The sequence below is a fragment of the Aplysia californica genome, unplaced genomic scaffold (genome assembly GCF_000002075.1).
Source record: "Aplysia californica isolate F4 #8 unplaced genomic scaffold, AplCal3.0 scaffold00509, whole genome shotgun sequence".
NCBI classification, from domain to species: domain Eukaryota; kingdom Metazoa; phylum Mollusca; class Gastropoda; order Aplysiida; family Aplysiidae; genus Aplysia; species Aplysia californica.
In genome coordinates this window covers 268,233-294,672 of record NW_004797779.1, presented here as the reverse complement: position 1 = coordinate 294,672, position 26,440 = coordinate 268,233, and the positions used below count along the sequence as shown (strand labels likewise).

The window sequence follows — 26,440 nt, the reverse complement described above, 5'->3', positions numbered from 1 at the left end:
TAAAAAATATGCTGGAGCCACTGGTTAAGATTCATGAACCAGTAACATTAAAAAGAGATGTACACGTTGGAGGAGAACATTGCAGCGGACGATCACCCACCAAACATCCACGCCTGGACGGGACTTTAAAGTAAGAGAAAGCCGGGTCGAGATTAGTACAATGTATATACGTTACAGAGCGATGAGGAGAAGGAGGGTAACCTCACAGTTTGAAGCAAAGCTCCCAATAATATCCCCTCCTCCCTACATACCCACACCTTGAGGAATGGGATCCACTACGAGCGTGTGACTAATAATGTTCTCATAATACTTCGGGGTTTTGGGTGAAGGAAGTACATGTATTTAGATATATCATACAGTCAAACAGCTAAACACATAGTGAAAAAGAAGAGAGAGGTCAGAGAGAGAGAGAGAGAGAGAGAGAGAGAGAGAGAGAGAGAGAGAGAGAGAGAGAGAGATATAAGAGAATTGGGGGGGGGGGGGGGGAGGGGAATAATAAAATACAATAGTTTTAACTTATGCTCTAATGAACCTTATGTGTACTGCCTTTCAAACATAGTACAATATATCCCCCTATGTAATAATTGTCGTGTGGAATTGAGTGGGTGAAGTTCAAACCTGCAAATTTCGAAACCTAAGAGTTTCAAAACCATTTAATAAAAGTCACTTTGCCAATCAAGAAGTCTAATTAGTACCGATAATACCACGCCATTAGAGTAAGTACATGGTACTCCTTTCGAGCATCCCTGTGCATGTACTTCGTTTTTTTTTCTTCAGAAAACAGATCTACAGTTACAAAAGAAAAAATGGGACCAACGTGCTTCTCAGATTCTCACTTGCACCTTGTACTGATGTTCCCTAGATAAAATGACAAACCAACAAACTTGTAACATTGACAACTGACACAATTCTTAGATTCATAAATGAGAAACTGGTAGCTTGAATGAACACGACTTTAATGAACAAAAATGAATCGTTTCCTTCTCATGTCACTTCATCAGGCCTCTATTGAATTGTTGGTTTGAGACATTGAGCCACCTCTGCGCCTCTCACTATGTCACATTCAGATTTTTAATTTCATATTTAATCTTTCAGTTCTCCCAAATGTTATTTTGAACATAGATATTTCTCAGTTGGCGTCCACATCATAATTCGTTGGAAAGCATCAACCATACATCAATGAAGGATCAAATTGTATATAACCAGGTTAAAAAAATAGGCCTATCTCTCGACACTTTGTTCTAGTCCTTTATAACAAAACAAAAAATATGAAAGCATCCAAAACTTTACCCCTCAAAAAAACAGATGCATATACATTAAACACTGAAAACAGATCCTTGTACACAACTTGGTCACTTTATTTGTATAATGGATAAAAGTCCGCAAAGAAAAAACAAAAAATTACTGACTGAGATTTACAAGTATATTTCTGCCCAAATCCCAAAACTCTTTCAACTTTTCACTGAAAGAAATAAGTGAACAAACAACAAAAACAACAAAAACCCTAAAAAGCAATATAATGAGGAGTGAAACATTGAGACATGATTTTAAAAAATATTTGTGTATAAAAATCAAAACTTCAGGAAAGCATGACAAAAATCGAAGAAAAACATGACCATGTGTAACTCTACCAGATCCATCATTTAGCATTGCAATTTCAGAGCAAAACCATGGCACAAAATAAATAAAATACTAGAATGTGACACAATTCGTGAGAACACCACAATTTACATTATATTCAATACAGAATATAACATCATGTGTTTACCTGAAAATCTCGACGATGTGATTATCATTGCAAAGTATCATGTATACTAACACAGTAGTATCAACAATGCTTTCAGACTTCACTCATTCTGTCTCGTCGCCTTGATTCTTGAATACTGACAATCATCAACACAACTCATCTTTTCTCAGCTTCATTCTTGTTGGTTTTTTCTTTACCATCAAAAGTCTTGGTGCAGTACTAACCAATACATGATACGAAGCATAAACATGAAAATCTCCTCAATCATACTAATTGTATTTTAAAAAAAAAAATTCTAGACCTACACTATTATCAAATCAACACCAAGTGCTACTATTCCATTAGAGGGAAATATTCTTCATTTTCACAATCTTCCCAAAATTATATAATTCCAGCAAATTTAATTTCCAATGAACAGCCCATAATACCGTCTAAAAAGTTTTAAATAAAATTGTTATGAGAGGATGTATGCAAAAAAAATTATCCTTTTTTTGTACGACGAAAATGTAAAATGATCAAGTTTGCACAATCAGTCAAAATAGGCCTACATATTAAAAGATTATCATCAAACTTTCCCTATAATCTGTGTCCATACATGAGTACATTTTATTATATTATGTGAAATTGAAGTGCTAATAAAACAAAATATTAAAAAATATGAAATACAAACCAAAATAAAAGGTAGGTAACTGACTGACAGGATGCAAAAGAAATGTTCTTTTAAAGAGTTTTATAAGAAGCAGCTATTGGACAATCAAAATTACAAAAAGCTTTAAAAATTCAGCAACAAAAATGGTCAATCCAGATTTAAGAATGCTTGAGCCTATCAAGCAGTGAGCTCTAAAGAAAAATTTGTCCAATCAAAATATGATATATATAGATCAAATGACTTGTGGAATAATTTTATTGTTAGGAACCCCTGCTATAAATAAATGATGAAGTTGTGCTTGCCAATGACCATTTTCAAAATGCATACAGTACATCGCCAATAACATCCACAGGAATTTAACTACTAGAACCATGTCCAAGTCATAGACTGTATTTGTTCAGACCATTCACACCCAAAACCACAACAGATGTTTGAGATTTCACGTGCACTAAGTTCAGGTTTCTTCATTGATTTTCTTATCATACATCTTTGAGCAGCATAAACTCCCCCACCACTCACGCATACACACGAGTGGGAGTCTCTTCCAAAATATAAATAAATAAAAATGACAGATGACATAAAACAATTTCCCATACACAATACTCATACATTTGACATGAGAGGCAAAAGATAGAAATATCAATAATGTGCTATTCATCTGTACCAGTTTGCTTTATTGATGAGAATACTGCCTTTTGACATCTAAAAAGAGAAGCCCAAAATTAATGTGTCTAATAATAAGGTGACCTAATTTGGGCTGTATGTAGCCCAGATAAGGCCACTACCCCCAGGTAAGCTTATTTGGGCTACTCTCATCCACATTTAAACGTCTCACCCCTCTGACCATGCAAAGCTTGCAGGTTGTCACTGTGTCTAATCTAGATTTAGTTTGCATTGTCCTATCCTCTTTGCAACGGTGTTGCCGAAAGGAATCTAGAAGATTCCAGACCTACTGAATGCCAAATGCGATGAAGTGAATTGAAAGAAAGTCTCAACAGATCACATAGAAATGGATCTAACGAAACAAAAAGACAGAGTTAGTCATATGTGGGCCCCATCAATTTTAACAGAAATACACAGGGGTTCTTACGTCTATTTTTTAGAGTATTTATCATGGTTTATAATTTATACATTGGTATATTAATGCAAAGTCCAGAGACAAAGAGTTAACAAGAGAAAGATGCAGTATAGGAATATAGATCTGGGCCTAGCCTACTGAATGTTGAACTCGGCAAAGTGAGTAGAATGAAGTCTCAACATATTGCAATTGCAGCATCAATCTTGAACTTGATCCACCACATCACGGTCATAGGTCAATGAGGATTATGCCCCCATTTAACTGAAATTCCCTGGTGTCCTTTTACGTCTTTTCTGATAATCCGGTTTCAGCAAATTTTTTTCCCAAAAAAAATATGTTAATATTAAATAATTATAATATAAACACTGGTATACTGTTGTTGAGCACGTAGATAAGATTAAACTGAAGGACAAATCACAAATAATGACAAATTGGGAAAGCAAAACTAACTCTTCAATTTTAAAGATCATTTATCATCGCGATGAAAGGGTAGTCTAAATAAAGTTGGGGGGGGGGGGGGGGGTTCTTGTTGGGGCTACATGTTGCCAATATAAGCACTCCAATAATAATATTGAAACCGCCTTTTAAAATTAGAGCAATGTCATGTTCATTTTTGTTTGAGATATTGACTTTTTCATTTAACTTTAACAATATGATTGTCGAAACAAAGTTCATATATGTGTAAATGCAAGTTCTTCGAGTAAAAGAGGAATATATAAACCCGTGAGTAAAACAAAATGCTACTCTGCAAGGTCAAAACAATTACTACAAAACCGAAAAAACAAAAGCATCACATGTCACAGCAAAGATTACTTTGCATCTTTGACTGCAAATCTCAACATTCACCATGACGAAATATGAAAGATTTGAAAAGAAACAGCTGACATTTTTTGAGCACCACCTATTCAATAGTGATTACAACAACGACGCACACAATTTGTAGCACATTTATACCACAACAAAGCAAATGCTAGAAAGAATTGAAAAGAGCTGCACCGATCCTGAATACTTTTTATATTCTTACAGACTGAGACTCAACAGAGGGGACTGTTAGGCTGTGGCAATTTCACGACACTCACGGTTATCAAGATGCCAGTTCATGGAATTACAATATATTACTGTCTGCAATTCCATGTCACTTCTAAATGAACAAAAAAAACCCCCCAAAAAACAAGTTCTTCAACAAGATATCGCCATTGGAACACATAACACATGTATTAAAAGAATGCAGGACTTAAAGATGATTTGAATTACTATAGGGAAAATTTTAAACAATGTGTGCATTTTGAGTATCATAAGTGTAAAAGACAAAATGAGCTACAATTATTGAAGAACTGTGAAAGATAGGCTACATTATCCGATGACAATGCAAGTTATCACATCATCAAGTCTATAAGAAGTGTCAACTGTGCTAAGACTAAGACAAAGCCACAACAAATTTAAATACAAGCTGAAAGTAAAAAGGATACAATAAATATTCTTTAAAAAAAGACATTTGACTACTGTATTTACAGAGTTCAGCATTCTGTTAGAATTATTAAATCATTCGGAAAGACCTCTGTAAAATATGGTGAACCATGGTCACAAAAAAGCAGACGCATACGAAGGACAAATTCTCCTAGCGTGAATGACTTGGTCACAAACTGTTATAAATCAACTCTTTTTCATGGAACTTAAGTGTAATAATTTCTTGACCCTACTTAATGTTTCTTTGATTTGGCAATGGAATTTTAAAAGATGGGTGTATACAAGAATTTTTGCTAAAACAGCAAAATGTATCGATAAAATACCCGTATTGATATTGATATTTAATTATAATTGGTTGATCAGGTAATTCTGTGTATCAACAATTTGTCAAGTTTTATCAGCGAGATAAAAGGAATGCAACAGGGAAAGATAGATAGAAACAGCAGACCTAATGACACTTGAAGGGACAACCAAAAGCCAGACATCAAATGGCCGTGACGAAATGGGAATGAATTAGAAAGGAATGCCTTGCTGTGAAGATGGCTGAAGACTGTCATTGTTGTCCTCTGAGACTGAGAAGAGGTTTAAAGCCTAAGAAAGTAAAGTCAGAAAACAGAGTGAGGCAAATGAACAAAAACTTTTAGCTAGTTTAAGTAAAGAAGACCGTAGATCGTAGATATGCAGGGAGATGTAGGGGTGTTGGCCAACATGCTCTTTTATTTATACAGACACAGATCAGAAAGGGTGCAGCAGTAAACTTCTGAGATGAAAAGAGCATTTAGATAAAAAGTCCAAATAGGAAATGTAATAATAATGTATTACAATTATATGTCATTTCATAACTTATACTCTCACTCTCCAACACGTAAGAGATAATTTGGTTGCTCTGTCGGCTGGAAGAACAGCAAGAGCTGTCTAACCTCACATATTTCCTTTCACCCATTTAAACAGCCATCCGGGTGTTTTCTTCACCAAAATTAATGGATCTCTTGTTATAGAGGCAAAAAAATTTGGCTAGGATTCTAACCAAATGCAAAACCAATGTAAATGAAGGAGTCTAAAGACTAGTCAAAATGTTTCATTTTGTTCAAGAACACAAAAACAATTTCACTTGCAAAGCAAACAGTATTTCACAAAAATTAAGGCATCATTATAAATTAGATTGATTTTATGTAATATCTGTTTTTTTAATGACAATTCATGTTAGTAACACAAATTTTATTATTCAACCCAAGATAAAGGTGTCATTAAAATCGTTGCTTAAAATAAATAACAATAAGAAAGCTACAATGGCATTCACATTATTATCAGCTAAATGCAACAAACAATACTGATTTCAACAACTTCCTTTTTAAAAAGTTGTCGTTCCTTCAATGGATTTCAAAAACACAGCTCTGCAAATTCAAACACCCAAACTCTTTAAACCCCATCGAACACTGGGAGCATCCGGCAGTAATAACCCTGTTCCCCGTCGGACGCTGGGAGCGTCCATTACTAGTGACAACTGTTTCGTTTAATTTAGTGATGGTTTCTTCTTGTTTTTCAGAACTATTCCCGATCCAAGTTTTTTAGTAAGGACTAAGCCTTTGTTTCCGCAATTTAGAATTTGGAGGCAAGCTTTGGGGGTTATAATGAGACATAGTGCACCAGGTTTAGGTGACTGTAGAAAAAACTCCAGGAAATGGTGGAAAAAACTCAGGGTTTAAAGAGTTAAAAATTACTTCTATTTAAAAAATGTTAGGGGGGGGAATGTCAAACAATAAAATATTTTTTTAATGGCCCTAGCATTTTTACAAAGGTTTACCGTACATTATCACAATTCTAAAAGGACTCCAGATTTGTTATCATAATCTAACGGCAAAAGCTGTGAAGTATTGTCTCTCAGGAGCCTATGCCCGGACCACAACCACTGCTCTATTGTCAAAAATGAAAGACAAGCAATTTCAGTTGTCGGTATCTACCACATTTATCACATAAGCTGTAAAAGACCAGTCTCTTAAAAAGTATGCAAACCTCACATAGTTTAAAACAATACAATTTTACGTCATTAATTTGTCATAATATTTGTAATGTCAAGATTTGTAGTCTAATGCATGAATAAATACACAGGGGGGTTTCGTTTTCTTTTCAAGTCTCAAAATGTACTCATTATCTAACTTGCCACCCCCCCCCCCCCTCAAATAATCAAACAAATATAAGATTACCCTTTTCCAGGGTCACAACATCTAAATAATATCAATACGAAAGCACTTATTCACCAGATTTAGTATCTGTTTCGGAGAGAGTTGAAAGCGTAACACTGTTACACTTACTCAGCTTTCAACTATCATTTCATATCTTCTACGACATGACAGTCAAAGTTTGAAAATCTCAATGCAAAAATTCTCATCAAAGACAATGCACTCAGTATCTAGATCTACTGAACAGGCAGAATCAGCAGCTTATTGTGAAGACCACCTGAAAACATGAAAAAAACCACAAGTTCTTTTCCTGACATTTCTTATTTTTCATCACTCCAACCCACTTTCATCGCCATCAAAGTAAGTACAATAAAAAATATTTTAAAATTGATATCTTTTGTTCACACTGCAACATCAAACCATTGTCGTACAACTTGTAGCATTAACCTCACAATAAACTACTTATTTTTCCTTGCTGTATTTATCTGCATAAAAGAACTGTAGCAAGGAAGACAAGAATGCTCTTTCAGAGGGGACAGTTTGCTTTTTGAACAATGTCAAGTATTCTTAGAAGTTAGTCTTCTGAATAATAGGCCTACAATTAGCCACTGCTTTCTTAAAACATCACCATTTCATTTGCCAACTTAAAAACTTAAGAGGAGGTCATACCTGTGTTATATCAGCCTTAATTGAGTCTTACAAGATCCAAGTAAGTTCAGCTTTTTCGGTTTTATTATTTTAAAGTCATGTACAAGAGTGCATTATTCTGCTTTTTTCTCAACATCACCAGCAGCTCCATTGATAATCAATTTTGAGTCCTGCTTGACTGACGTTTCTTTCATCTCCTCCATAGGAGGGCCAAAGAAGATTCTTCTTGAATAGTACATCACCAGTTTCTCATTCACAATGGCTCCGAGATACCACAGTGGAGCATATTCCAAAGTAACGATGCCCATAAAATCTCCATGGAAAGGTGTATAATCCCATGGACAAGCTCCAAACTGCTTAAGAATGAAGCCTGTACCAAATTCCCAACAATAGGTCCAAAGTGTGTACACCAAAGCTCTCAAAGGCAATGGGATTCCTCTGCTGCTCATGCAAAGGTACAGATACTCAAAAACAAGGCCAGACAGTCCATAGATGGGGAACGACCTGAGGATGATGAAAAGTGAAATGAAATAGGCAGAAAAAAAAAAAAATACAAACAGCAATGATAGAAGGGTAGAAAATGGTGGAGGTTATTCAGAAACTAGAAGATAAGATTGCATCTATATATTATATGGAAGCTATTTAGAAATCATGGCATAACCTCCTGAAACACTGACAAAAAATAAATAATTAAAGCATTCATGGGAAACCCATACTTAGCTCATCTTACTCATGATATCCTTGATCACTGATCAGTGACCATTGATCAGTACTTCAATATACTCTTAAACTCTTAAATGATTGTAAAACTCTTTCAGCTCAAGAGAAAAAAGAAGTTGCTGTTGCTCTTCAATAGTGAACTCTATAAAATAGCCTACTTGCATAGTAATATTTAGTTTGACACCAAACAGCTAAATGTTAGGCCTCAAATGGAGACAAACACTCTGTGAAGTATGACTTGCAATGCCTTAATTTGATATTTATGCCAGCACGCTTTCGAGATTATCATTGGTCATTGATTATGTTTTCACAATAGTATTTTAATGTCTAACAGCAATTTAAAAAAAAAAGATTTCTGACATAAAAAATTGCATCATCCAGTAGTAGGCAAACAAATTAAACTAGTGATGGGCCTGCAGTAGACTATCATCCCAAATCCTATTCCTTCCTATGCTTAGGTGTAGCTTTTACTGCATTGTTTGAACAAATCTTTTCTGCCACATCTTACTATTTGTTAAAGCCATATGTACACTTAACACTATGGCAGATAAATTTCCTTAGCTTACTCCCATGGCGAAAGAAACAAAGACTCATTACATGTCAAAGGTGGCTAGGTCCTTGGATGACTGTGGCAATTAAATCATAATTTATTAAAACTCTTTGAAAATAACAACATTGATAAACATCCATTTCGTCAATGTTCACAAACTTGAGGGTTTTGAAAAATAACTTTTGATTATATGAGTATAATAAAGACAATTAAATGAAGTGCTGTTCTTACCAAATACTTGTATTTCCGGGAAATTTCCAGTTCATATTGACAACAAACTCCCATAATGCAGTGAACATTACTTCTGTGGCATATCCATGAATTGCATAAATGTAAAACCTTCCAAGGGTTGAGATTCTTTCCAAAGTGAACACAGCCATCTGAAAAAGAGTTATGATCACAATTTTAGATTCCATAAAATATAATCTAGCAATACAAGTTACAAAGAAAGGCAATATGCTACATGATATTCTATGGCTGTACCAGTAGGTAAAATAATTATAGCGTCAAAACAATGCAATTACTTTTTAAAAAGTTTACAGGTACTACAGTAATCTCTGCCTGAGATCCCATGCTCGGGAGCAAGGAAAATGCTGGATCTTAGGCGAACAGAATCTTAGCCAAGGCACAAAGGGAAGAATTCACAGTGACCCATGTTTAGGTACACAACAGCTAAAATAGTCTCCCTTTACTCTAAAATGAACTTAAGCGACCCCTGGGTGGGTTTATGACTTATGACAAGCAAAGAGTGGTCAGCCGTGACGACCAATCAGTGGATAAGACATGCCACTTTCACTTATCGTCAGTTTCAGATCTACATTTATCTAGTCCTCCCCTACACCTGTCTAAAATTTATAGCTTTCCATCTCTCGCAGAGTTCCCCTACCTTTGTCGTTACGCATCATTGCATTTTAACCACATCAATTAAAATTCAGTCTTTCTCGTAAATTTGGGAGTAGCGAAAACTGCTGCAATAGTCAGGGAAGAGTACATAGTTCATGTGATCCTGCCAGGAGCAAACTTGTAGGCCCTACCCACCCAGCGTGTGAAGTAAGTTTATGGGGAGAGCTCAGATGGGAGTGCAATGATTGGGGAAAACAAATGCGTCAACGAGTTCACACCTTGGTGTGATCCCATCAGGGGCAAACATTGCGCCATTTCATTGAGATTTACAAAAGACATGAGATCACATTCATGAGAGTGGCTGATCTGTGACATGACAAGCAGTTCAATGATCACAAATTTCACTTCTGACTGATCTTATTTTGTGCCTGGATCATAGGGGTGACTTTTGTGTAGTAAAAATTCTTTCTGTTTTCTTAAAACAGTCGAGCCAGATTTCAAATGAATCGGGTCCGAGTAAGCGGTGGGATCTTAGGTGGAGACTACTATACTAGAATTCATCATTTAGCCTCAGCAAACAGCAGTGTCTTGGAACCACATCCAAATTATGTAAACATGAAATGACGAATGAAAAGTACTGCTAACAGAAGATTTCAGCAAGTGGAACTTTGAACCAATCTTGGTCTTTCAGTCCCTTCCGCGTCTGACTGCAGCCATCATTCTATCCATTGGCTGTGATGATACCCAAACAGGTATTTCTGCTTTTCTGGAAGCTATATAATTCAAACTTTCATAAAGGGCCTAACCAAGTGCAGTCTAATGTCATTATACCCCCCTCACCTCCGTAATATCAGCTCCGCTTACCTCCAGCTTTAGCCAGTGTATGAAAGTATGAAAAGGAACGCATTATTTGTGCCATAACATCGCCATCCACCAATTGTCTCAAGTAGTATGGTTCTTAATTAAAATCTAATGTGAATTTATCCCGATATACCGCCAGTGAATAATATAATTGACCGTCAGAGGTGCACACTACACACAGCAAAAGACACCCACTTAATCAGTGACTTCTTGAAAACCCTTCATTTTTATTTTATACAGTGAAATCCACTTATAACGAGTCCTGAAACAACGAGCAGTCTGTTATTAAGACACTATTCTAAAATCCCGTTTTTTCCCTTCTTTATCTTTGTAAATAAAATACTGCTATAGCGCAATCGGACAAATATGGGAGTCGGTTACACCGGAATATAGCTGCTGCTGTGCACAGCGCATAGGCCATTTATTCATGTAAAACCTCGCCAGTTGAGAAACTTGTTGGTGATCTAGCGAAACAAAGAATGGGAGAGCCCACGAGTGCCAACAATGAAGGCCTGATTGAATGAGTGGGGAGAGTGTGGCATGCATGGACAAGCAGAACGCATTGTGTGATAGGCCAGCCTCGTCTAGATTATCTAGGTCTACCACGCCTCTCACTTCACCGATGTGGGGATGGAGAGGTCATAGTGCTGTACTGTGATGGACAGAGTGAATGTGTGACGTGGGCAGGGTGTGGTATGTTTCCTTTGTGCGCAAGCAGGCGGAACGCACCACAGGGTGTGGTGGGGTGGGGGACAACACAGCGGGCGAGTTAGCCTAGAGAACTTTCTTTCTGATCGCCAACGCCGAGCTGTCAATATCGCTAGCGTTTGAGAAAGAAACCTGATTCGACTTTTGATCAAGTAAGACTTAAAGGTCATGTTGAACCAAATCATAATCAGGGGAGATTACAAAAAGAAATAAACCGAAAACCAGGCTCATAGATTAGACCTACTTTACTATTTTCCTTTAACTTATTACTGGGTCCCTTATAACGAGAATCTTGCTATAACGGACATTTGACACCGGTCCCCTCCCTCTCGTTATATAGGATTCCACTGTGCAATAAAGTCTCTCACTGGACAATAGGCTAATTTCTAGTGCTTGTTGTTGATTTGCTCCTTATTTTGCTTAGATATAATATTATGTAAATTATAAGGCTTTGGCCAATACATTTTTAAAAAATGGAATGAAATTTTAAAGTCGCCTTGAGAAACTTCAAACCAGTGTACCACATCAGCCTGCCGGCAAAATATCTGGTGTCCCTAGATATCAGCCTGACGACCAAAAGGTTGGCAAGTGCCTTTGAGGCTTTTTATAATGTGAGGACTAACACTGAAGTCTAATATCATGACAGAGGTCTTAGGTAACCGAAGACTGACCAATTTTTTATTTTTTATAAAAAATAGTTTTTATGTCTACAGGGTCCTTGACACATATAGCCTACAGCTTTATAAATTCTAATTTATGTAAAGTATAGCTGGAGATGCACATGTAATTGGTTGTTAATAAATCTTTCCCTTGCACATGATGGCAATCGCGCAAGACAGACCTAGATGAGGCATGGCTGGCCACAGCGTCCCGATCTAGAGTCTATCTATCACTAGTAAAGATGGCAATCAGTGCTATCCCATTATATATATTATTCTGCCAGATCCGTTGAACCGCCAACTTTATATATTCGTCTCAAGGTAGGCCTGTGCGGTCGTAATAGGATTTGACTGTGTAATTATTTAATTAATTATGTGGCATTTATTCAACCCCGATTAAAGCACACTGGCTCTGAGCACTTTACAAATACAACAGTAAGACATAAAAAGAGTTCAATCAGTTCATTAAATTCTGACTAAATTAATTTTAACTTAATCTGGAGGAGGAGCATGAGGCAGCATCAGTTTAGAAAAACGATAAAATAAATTTGTAATTTTGGTTCTTGTACGGTCCTCTCTTAAAAAGTCTTGCTTGTCCGCTTCCGTAGCTTCAGAACAATAAAAGTAAAAACTTTTCGGCTTTTGCCAACACAACTTTGATAACAGGTAATTTGATAATTGAATTTCTTTTTTGTACTCTTCATGTCTCGAGCCACCCAACATTCTACTGTCAAAGATCTGCTCACCATACTGAGTATACTACATATTCATTTTGAATTGAATAGTCACAGCAGACCTATTTGGGCCTGTCGGTATTTTTCTGACTGAAGTAAGGGATTCTCACATCAACTTCCTCGCGGAGGGACTTAAAATACATTGTCTGATTTACGAGTTGTTCTGTACGATTCATTAACTTCTTTCTCTGCTTTATTATCATATTAATATATGACTATGTAAGCCTAGTTAATAACGGTTAATTAACGGTAAATAAATTGATCGCAGTTGGTATGTTGGCTTGTCCTCGATCTCTCGATTATTGACTACTGTTGTGGAACTATACTTTGAGAGACGAGAAGATTGCATAGGCTTACTATGAACAATGTACTCATTCGAATGTCTAGTCTTCAGGCTCGGATTCAACTTTGAACTACAAAGCCATCAGAAAGATTAAAACTACTGACAGTAGGCCTAGTCGCTGTTCGCAAACACACAGTGAACAGAGAAGAACAAAACAAAGGAAAGGGAAAGGGGGTCAAAATATTGCCGACCATGACCAAGTTAGATTAACCCTTTCTCTTCCTGCAACCATAATAAACGCATAATAAATCTTGAAACACTTGATAACGATGAAGACAAAAATTAGGTCACTATTTTCAGTTTTGAACATAGCATCTTCATACGCTTATTATTTATCACACTTACGGTGACTTGGTTAAACCTGTGAGCCCTCGCAACACCTCGATTGAGAGGGAATGAGTCGGAGCAAAGCCTAAAGCCGACCAGCGGAGCACTCGTGAGATCGATCAAAACAAACCAATCCGTCGCAACTTCGTAGACTACCCCTTTCGCAAAATTGCCAATCAGCTGATTCCTCTCTGTTGATCGGCCGAAGTCTGCACAATACATGACATACATGATGTACTTGATGCTTTGAATTAAGTGAAAGACTGTCGTACTTGCAAGAAATACAACATAATATTGTTTGAGCTTAATTTTGTCAACGTCCAGAAGATAGATTGATTTTTCCATACACACTGACCTTTACGCGGCGTTCCCGTTTCCATTATTAGTCAGACGTGATGCGTGCGTGCGTGCGTGCGTGCGTGCGTGTTTGTTTGTTTGTGTGTGTGTGTGTGTGTGTGTGTGTGTGTGTGTGTGTGTGTGTGTGTGTGAAGATCTTGAAGCGAAAAATATCAAGCCAAATTAAGAAACCAAAAGAGACGAAGAGCAGTCTGACGTGCACGTAATGCAAGCACATTCACATTTTGTGTGGAATTTTTTCAGGTCAAGGCTACTTACAATTTAGCCGAGTCCTGCCAGGTATAAATTCATGTTACTTTATAATGTGAATGGTACCACACACACACAAACACACACACATACCAGGGCCTTTCCATTACTTTCCAAGGGCAAAGATATTAATTAAATTATTATCAATTAGAACTTAACCTTTCCCACCCCCCTCCCATCATTCACCAATGTATCCTTTGGTCTTATTTCAAAAGAAAGGGTAAGTCTCGTACACCAAGTATCTTAACCCCCCCCCCTTTACCCCTCCCCCACCCCCACAACACACACACAAAGATAAGCTAAGAAGATCATAGCGAACTCTTCGCTATGGCTAAGATACACATATTTACGAGTATAATATATTTATTGTCCAGATCCTGGGCGCGCGCACACACACACACACAAAATATATTTTCAAAAAAGTTCCAATACCGAGTCTTATTCAATTTAAGATCCTTAGAACTGAATTCCATAATCTCTGCATGCTGGCGACAGTTGTTCATTTAACTTGTTAGATCTCTTCCACAGAGTTAAACTGTAATACATGTACTGTAAAACTCTCTGGTCTCTCTAAATGACGAGTTTCAACTCTTCATAGTTCTGCACTGAGTATGGAACATGAACAGAATTAGAAAAGCTCCAGCCACAACATTATCCTAGGGTAATCTATTTTACAGAGCAGCTTTCTTTTTATTTCAGAATCTTTGAATGATACGTTTCTTAGACATACAGTACAGATTATGTAAGGAATCACCTTAAATCACAGGAAGACGTGAAACTTTGTGCAGTGCAGTCGTAGAAAGTATGAAATTGCCCTTTGAAACGCAACGCACCCTGCTCACGTGCAGTTTATCTAAAACAAAAGTTAGGCCAGACATTTCAATTACTTGAGACCACGCAAAAACTATTGTTGTTGCTCCCCCTCCCTCCCCACCCCTTTCAACCTCAACACACGAAATCCTGCTTTTCATTTTAGGTCACTTTAAAAAAATACGTCGTCTCCCCGTCCCGGCCCGGGATAGTCACGCACATGTAACGATTTGCTCATGACTCGGCTCATGTGGAATTCTCTCTCTCTCTCTCTCTCTCTCGAGTTAACACTTTTTAAAAGAGAGAGAGAGAGAGAGAGAGAGAGAGAGAGAGAGAGAGAGAGAGAGAGAAAGACAGAGAGAGGAGGGTAACGGTGTCTTCAGGAGAGTTAAAACTTTTTAAAGCAAATAATAAATAAAATAAATAACAATAATAACATATATCAAGAACACAAATGAGAAAATAAGGAATGCAGTTTTAGCATGTCTTCTTCATGGGTTTAATTCAATCACTTCAAGTTAAATACATAACATTGTAGAACTGTAAAAAAGTACTCCTCTTCACTGATCCAGTAATATTTGTACAGCAAGAATACTTTTTGCTCAATAGGACCACTTCAGCCTACTAAAAATATACGGTAACAATGATGGACAACACTGTTGTTAAAGAATCTTATAAGATGCTGACATTAACGTTTTATCCAGTTTACTGATGAGTTGTGAAGTCGTCTGGGGAGTGAAAAAAAAAAGATAAACTCATCCGAAGTTCAACTTAACAGTAGGGACCTGTAAAGAAGAAAAGGTACTGGTACCCGAGAAAAAATACAAAAAACAAACAACGTAAGGCCTTATAGAGCTTCCAATTTGCAAAGGAGCATTCTATGTTCCAGATGCCTTACTGGTCAAGCTCTGAGAAACAATGTTTTTCTTCATAAAATTTTGACAACAGGTACACAGGTTTGTATTTCACTTCTCATAACTACCCCAACCAATTAAAAAACAAAAAAAACTTCCCTCTTTCCCAATGATCAAAAACAACCAAACAAAAATACCTAATAACATGTAATAAACACATGTATAGATAGGTCTGTCACATGTCCATCCGAAATGGGAATGAAGCGTGGAACAAGTGGGTGGATCACTATGTTGAAATAAATGGTTGTAGTTATTGTTGTTATCGATCCAGCAACATCTGGGCTCTCGCCCTTCTGTCCAATGCCATGTAGTGATAAGTGCAGGTTTGCTGCAGTTGCTGTAATGTTCCGTAGAGTGTGTTGTCGAAGTTAGGTCTCGGAAGGAGAAGGGTAGCTCTGATGTCATTTAGGGCTGTACAGTGGAAAGGTGATGTTCCACTGTCTCATATGCATAGTCACAGAAATAAATGGTAACAAAGGTTTGTTTGGTCATGAGGGTACCCATGAGTGTGAAACAAGAGCTTACTTCTTGGTGTTATCCTGTGATGTTTGTAGATTTGTTGTTTTTTAAATTTTACAGGAGCTTTGTTGCCATTCAAAAGCCTACATGACAAATCCTCATGGCCTGATGCTTGTTCCCCCCAAGACATTCTTCACAAAAACAGATTTGTCTTCACTTGACTCGTTGCTTGACTTTTGTCTGATGTCACTGTGTTGTCCAAGTCAATTTTTCTTACTTTCAAGTCTGCACTACATGGGTCAGTTTGGCTTGATAAGCATTCAACCTTTGTAGGTGCTTACTTCTACTTTTGACAATCTATTCTGAAAATGTTTTTGCTTTCTTAAACAGACTTTTGTGGGTCTTTTCTTTATAACATTTGACACGTTAGATTTACATTACTTCGAATCGTGGAATATTCAGCCTTGCCATGGTAAAAACCGAACAAGAAAAAAATCAAGACAAATAATCAGTCCTACTACAAGCTGCCTTCCACTGATATATAAGATTGCTCAACTTGCATGCATTATGTGTGGCTTGCCAGAATATTGAAGAAATGATACACTTCCTCAGCATCAATGACTCCAACCACCGTGTTACATTCTGTACACCTGACAGGATTAAACATATCTGTGGGGCCTGCATTGCCTGAGGACTCTGAGGAGTTCGTGGCTGACGAGTTTTTCTTCTTTTTCTTTTTCTTGGGGGCTTGTTCGGGGCACGTGAGCGTCTCTGAGCGGTCCACCGAGCAGTTCATCACAAACATTGCGCGGTACTGATGCTTGTAGGTTTCATGTCTACGGAGAGAAAAATAAAATAAACAGTTACGTATAATGCATATTGGTGCTCTGAGATACCAACACTTGCTTACATCGTGCCTAAGACCGGGGGGGGAAATAAAACTAACCAATTATTGAAAATGTACAATTGCGTTAACCCTCTTCCTTTCAAGTATATTTGCCAGAAGTGGTTTTCTCACCCAAATAAATTCTAGAACTGTCAAACAAAAATTTGTAGGCTATACAAAGGCATACCAGAGGAAAAGTCACACTTAAAGATTTTCTGTGAAATTCCTCTTATTTTCAGTCTACATCTTATCCGTTTCTTCTCTCTGAAGCCTTTTATTGTTTGTCTTTATATTGATCCTGCCCACAACCAAGCTACCACCACCCCCGCCCTTTCACATATCTAGATCGATTTTCTGTACAGTATTTCTTTGTGGGGGGTAATTAGCTGAGGAAACAATGTCTTACATTCATACCTGCCACTACCATCTGAATGAGAATCTCCCTAGTTTTAACTTGTATAAATGTCATCAGAATAGGCCCTTTTTAAAAGTAGATTCTTCTTCACTATCTTAGTCCATGTTTGGTTCATTTTGAAGCAGAACAGATATGATCAATATAATACAAAAAGTGAAAATCTATGGATACCATGATACATCCATAAATCACTCTGAGAGAAAAAGAACAATGTAAATAATTTAATGATAAAGCTAACATCAGTGGTGTATACTCTGGAGATTTTAACTGCTCGAGGAATGTCCCCAGAAGGTCTATCTATGTTTGTAGAAATGGAGAAAAAAAAAAAGAAGATTCAAACTTATTGCACAAAAAAACTTCACAATTCAAAATGGCCACCATTTGTAAAAAACAAAACAACAACCCCAAACCCTTTCACAGTCTCTAGGCTATAAACTGAAAAATTGTACTTTGGAACTTGAAATTAAACTAAGAATTGTTTTCCATAGAGTTAAATTCTCATCAAATTCAGTAATGACTTCTGTGAAAGTTCTGAAACTGTCACTTATTCCAGCATAAGATATGTGGAAATCAAAGAGATGAGACAGCATTATACAAACCTTTGACAGTCAATGCACAGAGTGGTAAGGCACGCAGGGCAATCCAAGAGAGCATCGCTGTTGGGCATCTTTTTCTTCTTCTTGCCAGTACTCTTGCCCACACCAAGAATGTTCCGGTGACTCTGCCTCTGTCGGTCTACCCATTTCTGATCCTCATCGTCCATGTCAGGGTCATACAAAAGGTCATCATTGGAGATCACGGCATGCTTTTGTTTACCTAGGAAACAATACGCAGTTTGTGTCCATTGTACTCATTTCAATCGTAAAATACAAAATAAGGCACATCAAGAATTTGATTACTGGAATTTTTAATCTTTGTTATACACATCCCAAGAAGATGCTCTGAAGCTAGGGTCACCAAACTTTGGCCGGTGGGTCAGTTCAACTGGTCCACCACATGCTGCCATGTGGGGAAAGTAAAAACTTTGGAAGACGTGTTTACATCATGTTCAGGAAATGGTTATCAAAGTAATTTGTTAATTTCATACAACTTAACATTTAAAATTAAATGCGCTTTTATAAACTTCATAACTTCTAGCTACTGTATCACACTCTTTGCTTGGCTTCAAGGTGACAAAATTTTTACCGTAACAAATTTCCCAATACAAAAGAGGATCCCCTTTTCTTCCCTTTCATCTTTATTTTTAAAATGCATTTTGTATATAGATAAGGTATACTTATATATTGATAAATCACAGGGTTTTTCGTTTTTATTATGTATTCATTGTACTTTGTACTGTGCTGAAAAAAAAAAGGTTGTTTCCAGTGCTCATCCTTCTCTTAGATAATCGGCTCACTCAGAAAAGTTTGGTGACCCATGTTAAAAAGAATCACCGTGTATGAACTGCAAGTACCACTTTTTATCACTTATGTTGTTAAGCCACTTATAAAATGATTTGTGAATTAGCCTGGTTTTGAAAACATAAAAAACGTAACACTGCATTACATGATGCTTTGAAGTGAAGGCAAAATGTTATTCACTCACTGAAAACTTTGAGTTTCGGTATCCTAACCACACAACTTGTTCAATTATAATTTCTGTTCTGATGTAACAAAGCACAAAACTTTTATCTTCCTAAAACTCACATTTCCCTTCTGTCCCACCAGTTTCATCTTCCTCATCAGAATCAAAGTAAATTTCATCATAGAATTCATCTGTGGACATTGGAAGTTCGCCTTGAGAGGATGATGCTGATGTGCCGACATTCTGTCCTTGACTTGATCTTGATTGCAAAGAAGAGTTCTGAGAAGACAACTGCTTAACTGCAATGGAAACAAGTCCATAATCATGAGAAACTACATAAATTAGACCTCTGCAAACAACTTCTTTGTCCCATTTTTGTAGTAACTGGGAATAAGCATAATGTCCTAAAACCTCATTCATTTCTACGGCAATACAGTCAAACCTCATTTTACCACCAGCTGCCATACCACCAGATTTTGCGAATGCACGAAAACATACTACTTGCCCCTTTAAATCGCCACCCACCAACTGCCAGAGCTAAAGTTAAATGACCCTTATTAAACTAATGTAAATTTTCCATACACCACCATCAGCAAACTCCCTGCAAGAGGAGCACATTATAGACAGTGTAATATATCTGCAATACAGAAAAGTGCATCGAGACATATTCATGGTTATATTATAATGTTTGAAATAAAGCAAGACAATTAAAAAAGAAAAAGAAATGATAAGACTTTGATAGCAAGAATAGATAGAATGAGAATCAGTGATTTTGAAGGTATTTCTAAATTACATTTAATTAAATTTTCAAACATGATGAAAAAACTCAACAAACCTCTTGAACCTTCCAAAGACTTCACATTTCTGTCAAGTTCAGCATTCATTTCCTTTTCAAATTCATCTTCACTGGAAGAATCTTGTTGAGAGGTAGTGTGTGTCAACTGTTTCTTCCCGTGTCGAGGATTTTTCTGGGAGAGCTGTTTATCATGTAGGTGTTTAAGCTTTCTGCGTTGTTCTGGTGTGCCATGGAGGATTACATCTATCTCATCTTCTGAGCTGAAAAAGTTGTGAACATAAGAGTAAACATATGCTGACACATTTTTACAATGACTATTATTATGTGGTAGGAAAAAGCAAGATATCATTGATCAAACTTGTAAACCAAATAAGAGGCTAGGACTAGGAGCAGGTTTCACAGTGAAGACAACAACTTACATGTCTTGTATTGGAGATGTTTGTTTCCTAACAGAAAGACGAGGAATATAATGTATTAATTAGAATACAATCATATAGTACACATGACAGGGTGAAACTGTTGTTTTAAATAAAATTTGACTTGAAATAAAGATTTTTAGAGGCTATAGTAAAGAGCCAAAGTCAAAGCTTCCTTATAATAACTTTTAATAACAAATTTTGGTAAATTCTAACTTTCATTCCCGCACACATATATTATTATGATGCACTGCTTTGGGAGCCAAACTGTAGCATTTTTTTTCTGCAGATCACGCACATAGCCACTAAAACCATCACAAATCAATTATATTCTTTAAAAAATTCGAACCTAACTGTAAAAATCACATAATTGGTTAAAAAACAGATGGAACCTCCCAGATTTTTTTCAGGACTTCCGGGGGGGGGGGGGGGGGGGGGGGGTGTGTGGCATGCCCCCTGAAACCCCCCAATTTGTCCAAAGCGCGGAAATAAATACGCAATAAGGCTTAGTGTGATATCGTTTGATTAAAAAGACTATCGATCAAATACTTTTTAAAAAGGCACGGACTATTCCAAACACCACATTCTGATTAGCTCCCATGCTATTTGAAACACCAGTACTAGTAGCCATCGTTTCTACATAATAATATTGCAGTTCTGCCTCAATTGTGGAAGCTTTCTCAGTTTCTTGATAAACCTCCTAGGATTTGACTCCTTTTTTTATGACGTTGTCTTATTCCGATTAATATTGGGTCTAGATCTAGATCTAACAATTGTTTCTGACATTGTTTGCACAAAAAGAGTCTTGTTCATCTCTCATTATCATAATCATTTGAGTTTGAGTTTGAGCGAGTAAGTCAAAAGATGCTTGGATTTCAATAACAAGAAGGTACAACTCGGTAAGAAATATTTCTTGTCCACAGTCTTGTCATACATACCTAAAAATATTATCTCTGCATGCACTTTATAATATTTTGCCATCACACATTACGTCGCCTGATCTAGGCTTCGGCGTTTTAATTAGCAGGGGGTAGTGTCTACGTTATTCTCTAATGTTCAGTGCTTCCAAGCGTGGCATCGAATCCCAGTCCCGTAAGGTTGTTTTTTTTCTTCTCCTCAGCCTTAAAAAAAAAATATTTAAAAAATAAGACTCACAGACCAAGGAAAGCCACTAAATGTATTGAACTTTAACCAGGCCTAAACTGGTAAAAAGAAAAGTATAGGCCTACTTTGTAGGAAAAAGCTCCTTTTGGGGACAAAACCAGAATGTGCATACTCATCAATACATAAAAAACTACAAAGCAACAAATTATAATCACGGGAAAATTTGTTGGTCAGTCGGGAAGAGAAAAAGAAAAAAAAAATTCAAAACTTTTTCACTTAAAAATTTTTCTCTTATCCTAATATAACCCAAGCTATCCGCTGTGAATTTGGCCAGTTTGCCCAACAAATCCAGTAAAATCATAACACACTGACTACGTTCTTGGCGCGAAGAACATAGTTTGCAGGCTACGTTGACAGCACCCTCAATGTAGTTTGCAATTTAGAATGACCTGGCTCACTTCACCCCTACCCTTTTCCCTTTTGGTTCTTCATTTTTTCACCCCCTCCCACCACATGCGAATAAACGTAGAACGATGCAAACTGTTTTTAGGTCAGGCGGCCATCTTGAGTGACGTCAGACAGGGATACCCCTCCGATCACTTGACTATATGAGCTAAACCGCATGGCACCAAAGATTGTGTATACCCTATCAGTATCATGGCATGACGTTTGGTGCCATGTTTTTCCAGGAGACGTACCAGTAATGTCATATGATATAGTGCTCCGATGATGCTGCTGCTTATCTCTTCTGCGCATTGTTTATTGGCGTCTTTACGGCAATTTTAGCACGCTTTACTGTCTTTGCGCTTAAAAATACAGTGTTTCAATTTCAAGCATCAGCATTCTTACGGTTCTGAGCATGAACAATCTAATAAATCCATCTTCCATCACCACAGCATGGCTGACGTGCTGCAGGTAGCCGCAAGTGTGAAATTTTAACGTGTGAAACACATTGATACGGATAATACGTCAAGCCACTGACCCAACATGTCATTCAATGCGGTACCTTCAAAGATTGTTTACTGTATCGAGTATCATGTTTACACGATCTTTGGAACCTCCACGCCTTATAAAAATAGTCAGTGGGTATCCCTTGTAGTGATGACATCACATTACTATAATTAGCAGCCAGTCAGGAAGATACGCCGTTTTACGTTTAGTTGCATGTCCTCCCACCCCTCTTCCTGCTTTGGCTTGGCCTTCTTGCATTCTTCCTTATTTCTTTTCACGACTTTTATTTTCAAAGTATCGAGCGTTGCCAGGTCTGCACAAGGGAAGGGCATCGAAGCCATGTTCCGCACGTTGAGCGTCACTGAGCGAGTGAGGCCTTGTCGACTGTGACTGTTTCGCTGTGCCAGCCTTCGCCCTAAGCAAACTCCGTTGCAGTCATGGTTCGGACCACCACCACCGGTGCATTATTTTTCAGCCGGCTCTATTTCTCCAAACGTTCGAGAAAAAAAACTTTAACTTTATTTCTCCGCACTGTTTCCGTTCTCGAGATTTGCTGAAAATAATTGCGAAAAGAGTGGCCCGTATGTGTGTGTGTGAGTGTGCATGTGTGTGTGTATGTATGTGTGCGTGTGTCTGTGTGTGTGTAAGGTATGAACGGGGCGTGGAGGGATTTTTTTTTTAATATGAAGGATTTTAGTTTTTAGTGACTAAATGCAAAATAAGTTACTTCCAAGGTCGATCAGTTTTGTTTTCCCGCAGTACCTTTTGATTCTGAAGGTATTTTCAAATGAAGTATAGTCCGGGAACGTTGCCCCAACTACAACTGATGTATCTGAATATTCAGACATTTGAAAATCTCTAGCTCTATAAATTGAATTCGATACAAAAAATGCTTCTTCCCAGTCCTCGTAGAATGTCAGAATGAAAGATAACGCCTAAATCTCACAAATAACTAAAAAATATCGAGAACGGAGAAATAGAGTTCAAGTTTATTTTCCCGAAAGTTCAGAGAAATAGACATGCCGTTAATCGTAGAAAAGACGCATCTTTCTGTTGGCTGCTAATTTTAGTACTGTGATGTTATCACTTCCTGGGATACCCACATGGAACGACGTGTTTTCGGTAACATTTCGGATTTCCTAGATCTAGATAGTAGGCCTACTTGGACATGATGGAAGACCGCACGAAAATTGCCGTAAAGACGCAGGAGGATTAGATCTAGAATCTAGATATCTAAATCTAGATCTACCACCCCCCCCCCTCTCCTGCATTTTTAATCACTAATATATTTATTTAAAAAAACAACAACTTCAAAGCAACTCTACAAATTAGGCCTATAATTTATGGGACTGTTGTTCAGTCGGGAGGAAGAGAAGAGAAAAATAAAAACTGTCCGGGACCGGGATCAAACCGCTCCAAAAATCATTGCATGACTTCAAACGCAGACGCGCTGTCTATTCAGCCATCAGAACTTCCGAGAGAGAGGTGTAGATTGATTAAGTGTATGATCTAGATCTAGATCTACATGACACTTCCATCTTTGGTGCCATGCGCTTGGCTATACTTAGATGTAGTCACGTGATCGGAGGGGTAGGCTATCCTGGTCTGACGTCAAACAAGATGGGCGCCTTACCTAAAAAATAGTTTGCGTCTTTCTACGTTTAATCGCATGTGAGAAATTCAAATATCTAGAAATCTAGAATCTAGATCTAGAATCTAGTCACTTTGTTATTTTTCAAGCTAGAATCTAGATCTAGATCTAGATTCTAGATCTATATCTAGATCTAGATCTAATCTAGATCTAGATCTAGATCTATAATAATCTAGATCTAGATGTAGATCATCTAGAAAAAAATCTGGCGATTGTCAAGATTTCCGCGTTTAATTCCGATGTGCGCTTTTCAAAGCCTAAGGTATGTTTCGCTTTGGTGCATTTGGAGTTAGGGTTAGGGTTAGGGTTAGGGTTAGGGTCAGGGTCAGGGTTAGGGTTGAAGAGTTAGGGTCAGGGTTAGGGTTAGGGTTAGGGACCAAAGCGAAACATACCTTAGGCTTTGAAAAGCGCACATCGGAATTAAACGCGGAAATCTTGACAATCGTCAAAAATCTATATCTAGATTTCTAGATCTAGATCTAGATTCTAGATATCTAGATTTACATCTCTAGAGCTAGATCTAGACATCTAGACCTAGATCTACAATCTAGAAATCTAGATCTAGATCTAGATAATCTAGATCTTGATCTAAATCTAGATCTAGAATCTAGATCTAGATCTTGCCCACAACTGCCACAACAATCACTAGATCTAGATCTAGATCTAACCGTTAATACGATTAGATCTAGAGATATAATCTAGATCTAGTCACTAACACTAACAACAGTGGCAGTGGCTAGCCAACAACAGTACACTACTAACCTGTCTGCTGTATCAGAATCTGTATCTTCGTCATCAAACATATCGTAGCCTCTTTCTCTGCTGTACAATGACATCTTGAAGCTTACTGTACGAGAAAAATCTTACTAAAACCTTTTTTGTTTTTTTGTTTTGTTATCGTGCAGGACAACGTATAAAACTACTGAAAAAACGTTCACAGCTCTTCATTCAGCTTTCAACAGGGGGCCGCCATATTGAATAAGTTCGATAACTACAAAATCAGTAAGGTTTCTTCCTGAAAAAAAGATTTCAGAATAGTCGTTCTTGCTTGATTGGGGAATCCCAATATGCGATGTGAAAATCCAAGGATGACTAAATGCGAACATTTCATTGGCTTGCTCAAAATAGCCTAGTGACGAATACAATGCCTTGGTCCCTTTAAGTCTGGGAAACAAAACACCAATTACCAGTTTGCTATGGCAATAATTTGATTTAAAAATATTTATTTCATCTGCAAAGCACAAAAATCGAACAAACTACATTTACTGGTCTTTTATTATCAAGACGAATTGATATTATTTTCTTGTAAACACAAATCGAAATGCCCGTGTTGAAAATGGGCACACTCCCGGTAAAGGTCAAAACCAACCAATCAACTTGAGGCTACCATATGTCATTCGGATCAACGACTGCTCGCCAGTCGAGTTGTTGAGTTCATCAGGCAGGAACATTTTCAAACGCTTCTTACTTATTATCGTAGAACCGTCTGTTGTGAAAAGAAAATGGGATAGGGAACAGTTGGCATCTCACGTTTCGTAAAATGGATAGCGTTCGACCCCAGAGAAAAGTTCTCCGGTCACCTTCTGTAAAAAGGAAGAGCAAAGTACTCCCTGTGAACCAGAGGGTAAGTAACAAGACCTTGTCTTGCCTTAGCCTTAGCAGGCCTTAGTCGAGCTTGACTTGAGAGGCCCGAAAAGAGTACACTACAAGTGCAAGACTCTTCAGTCGAAAGACAGACAAGATAATTAATGTGTTTTCTGCTTGCAAGACTCTTCTAGATCTATCTAGGTTTATAATAAATAGATTTAGAATCTAGATTAGATAATCTAGATCTAGTCTACCGTGGTGGGTCTGAAGACTGAACTGAAGAGCAAAAAAGAAGAAAAACATAACGATTGTTTCTTGTGTTTATTTATATTCTTCTTGTCTTGTGACTTGTGTACAAATCTAATCATAATGTAGATTAATTAGATCTTGATCTAATGTACGCCTACCAAACATTAATTATAATGTCACCACATTCACTGTTAGACACACATTAGGCTTTAATATTTGGCCGCAGCTTATTCGGACTCGAAGACTCTCGAGTGGCTATTCGTACTCAAACTCCAATGTGCGTGCGCAATCACTAGGTGTACCGGGTGTGAAGCAGACTTCAAACTTGTACAAGCAACTCGACCATGGCCTTCCTCAGTTTCTATAATCTGGCCTAGGAACTTACAACAAATGGACGCCGACTGTGGTGACCCAGTGGTCTTTTCTTTGAAAGTGGCTATATTCTCACCCGCCCGGAAGTTCTCGCAAGATCTACTCCTCCCCTCTTGTCTCTCTCTCTGTCTCTTTCTGAATACTGTC

The 26,440-nt window shown here is 37.5% G+C and overlaps 3 protein-coding genes across 3 annotated transcripts in view; 1 reads left to right on the top strand and 2 right to left on the bottom strand.

Moving 5' to 3' along the window:
* Positions 1-941: 941 nt before the first annotated feature.
* On the bottom strand, positions 942-13,760 carry LOC101858053 (transmembrane protein 229B). The gene is made up of 3 exons (XM_005106048.3): positions 13,533-13,760; positions 9,271-9,419; positions 942-8,273 (listed from the first exon to the last, which is right to left on the bottom strand). The coding sequence occupies exons 1-3, from the start codon at positions 13,743-13,745 to the stop codon at positions 7,883-7,885; spliced, it is 753 nt and encodes a 250-aa protein (XP_005106105.3). The 5' UTR covers positions 13,746-13,760; the 3' UTR covers positions 942-7,882.
* Positions 13,761-15,400: 1,640 nt separating this feature from the next.
* Positions 15,401-25,275, bottom strand: LOC101857817 (E2F-associated phosphoprotein). Its single transcript, XM_005106047.3, has 5 exons — positions 24,848-25,275; positions 20,003-20,223; positions 19,290-19,466; positions 18,204-18,420; positions 15,401-17,139 (listed from the first exon to the last, which is right to left on the bottom strand). Exons 1-5 carry the CDS (start codon positions 24,919-24,921, stop codon positions 16,869-16,871), a joined length of 960 nt encoding a protein of 319 aa, XP_005106104.1. The 5' UTR covers positions 24,922-25,275; the 3' UTR covers positions 15,401-16,868.
* A 99-nt stretch (positions 25,276-25,374) lies between these two features.
* LOC101857668 (mitogen-activated protein kinase-binding protein 1) overlaps positions 25,375-26,440 on the top strand; it is a gene marked incomplete at its 3' end in the record, with an annotated part of 5,278 nt that continues 4,212 nt past the window's right edge. Inside the window, 1 exon segment of the mRNA XM_013086827.2 lies at positions 25,375-25,709. Coding sequence (XP_012942281.1) covers positions 25,626-25,709 — 84 coding nt within the window.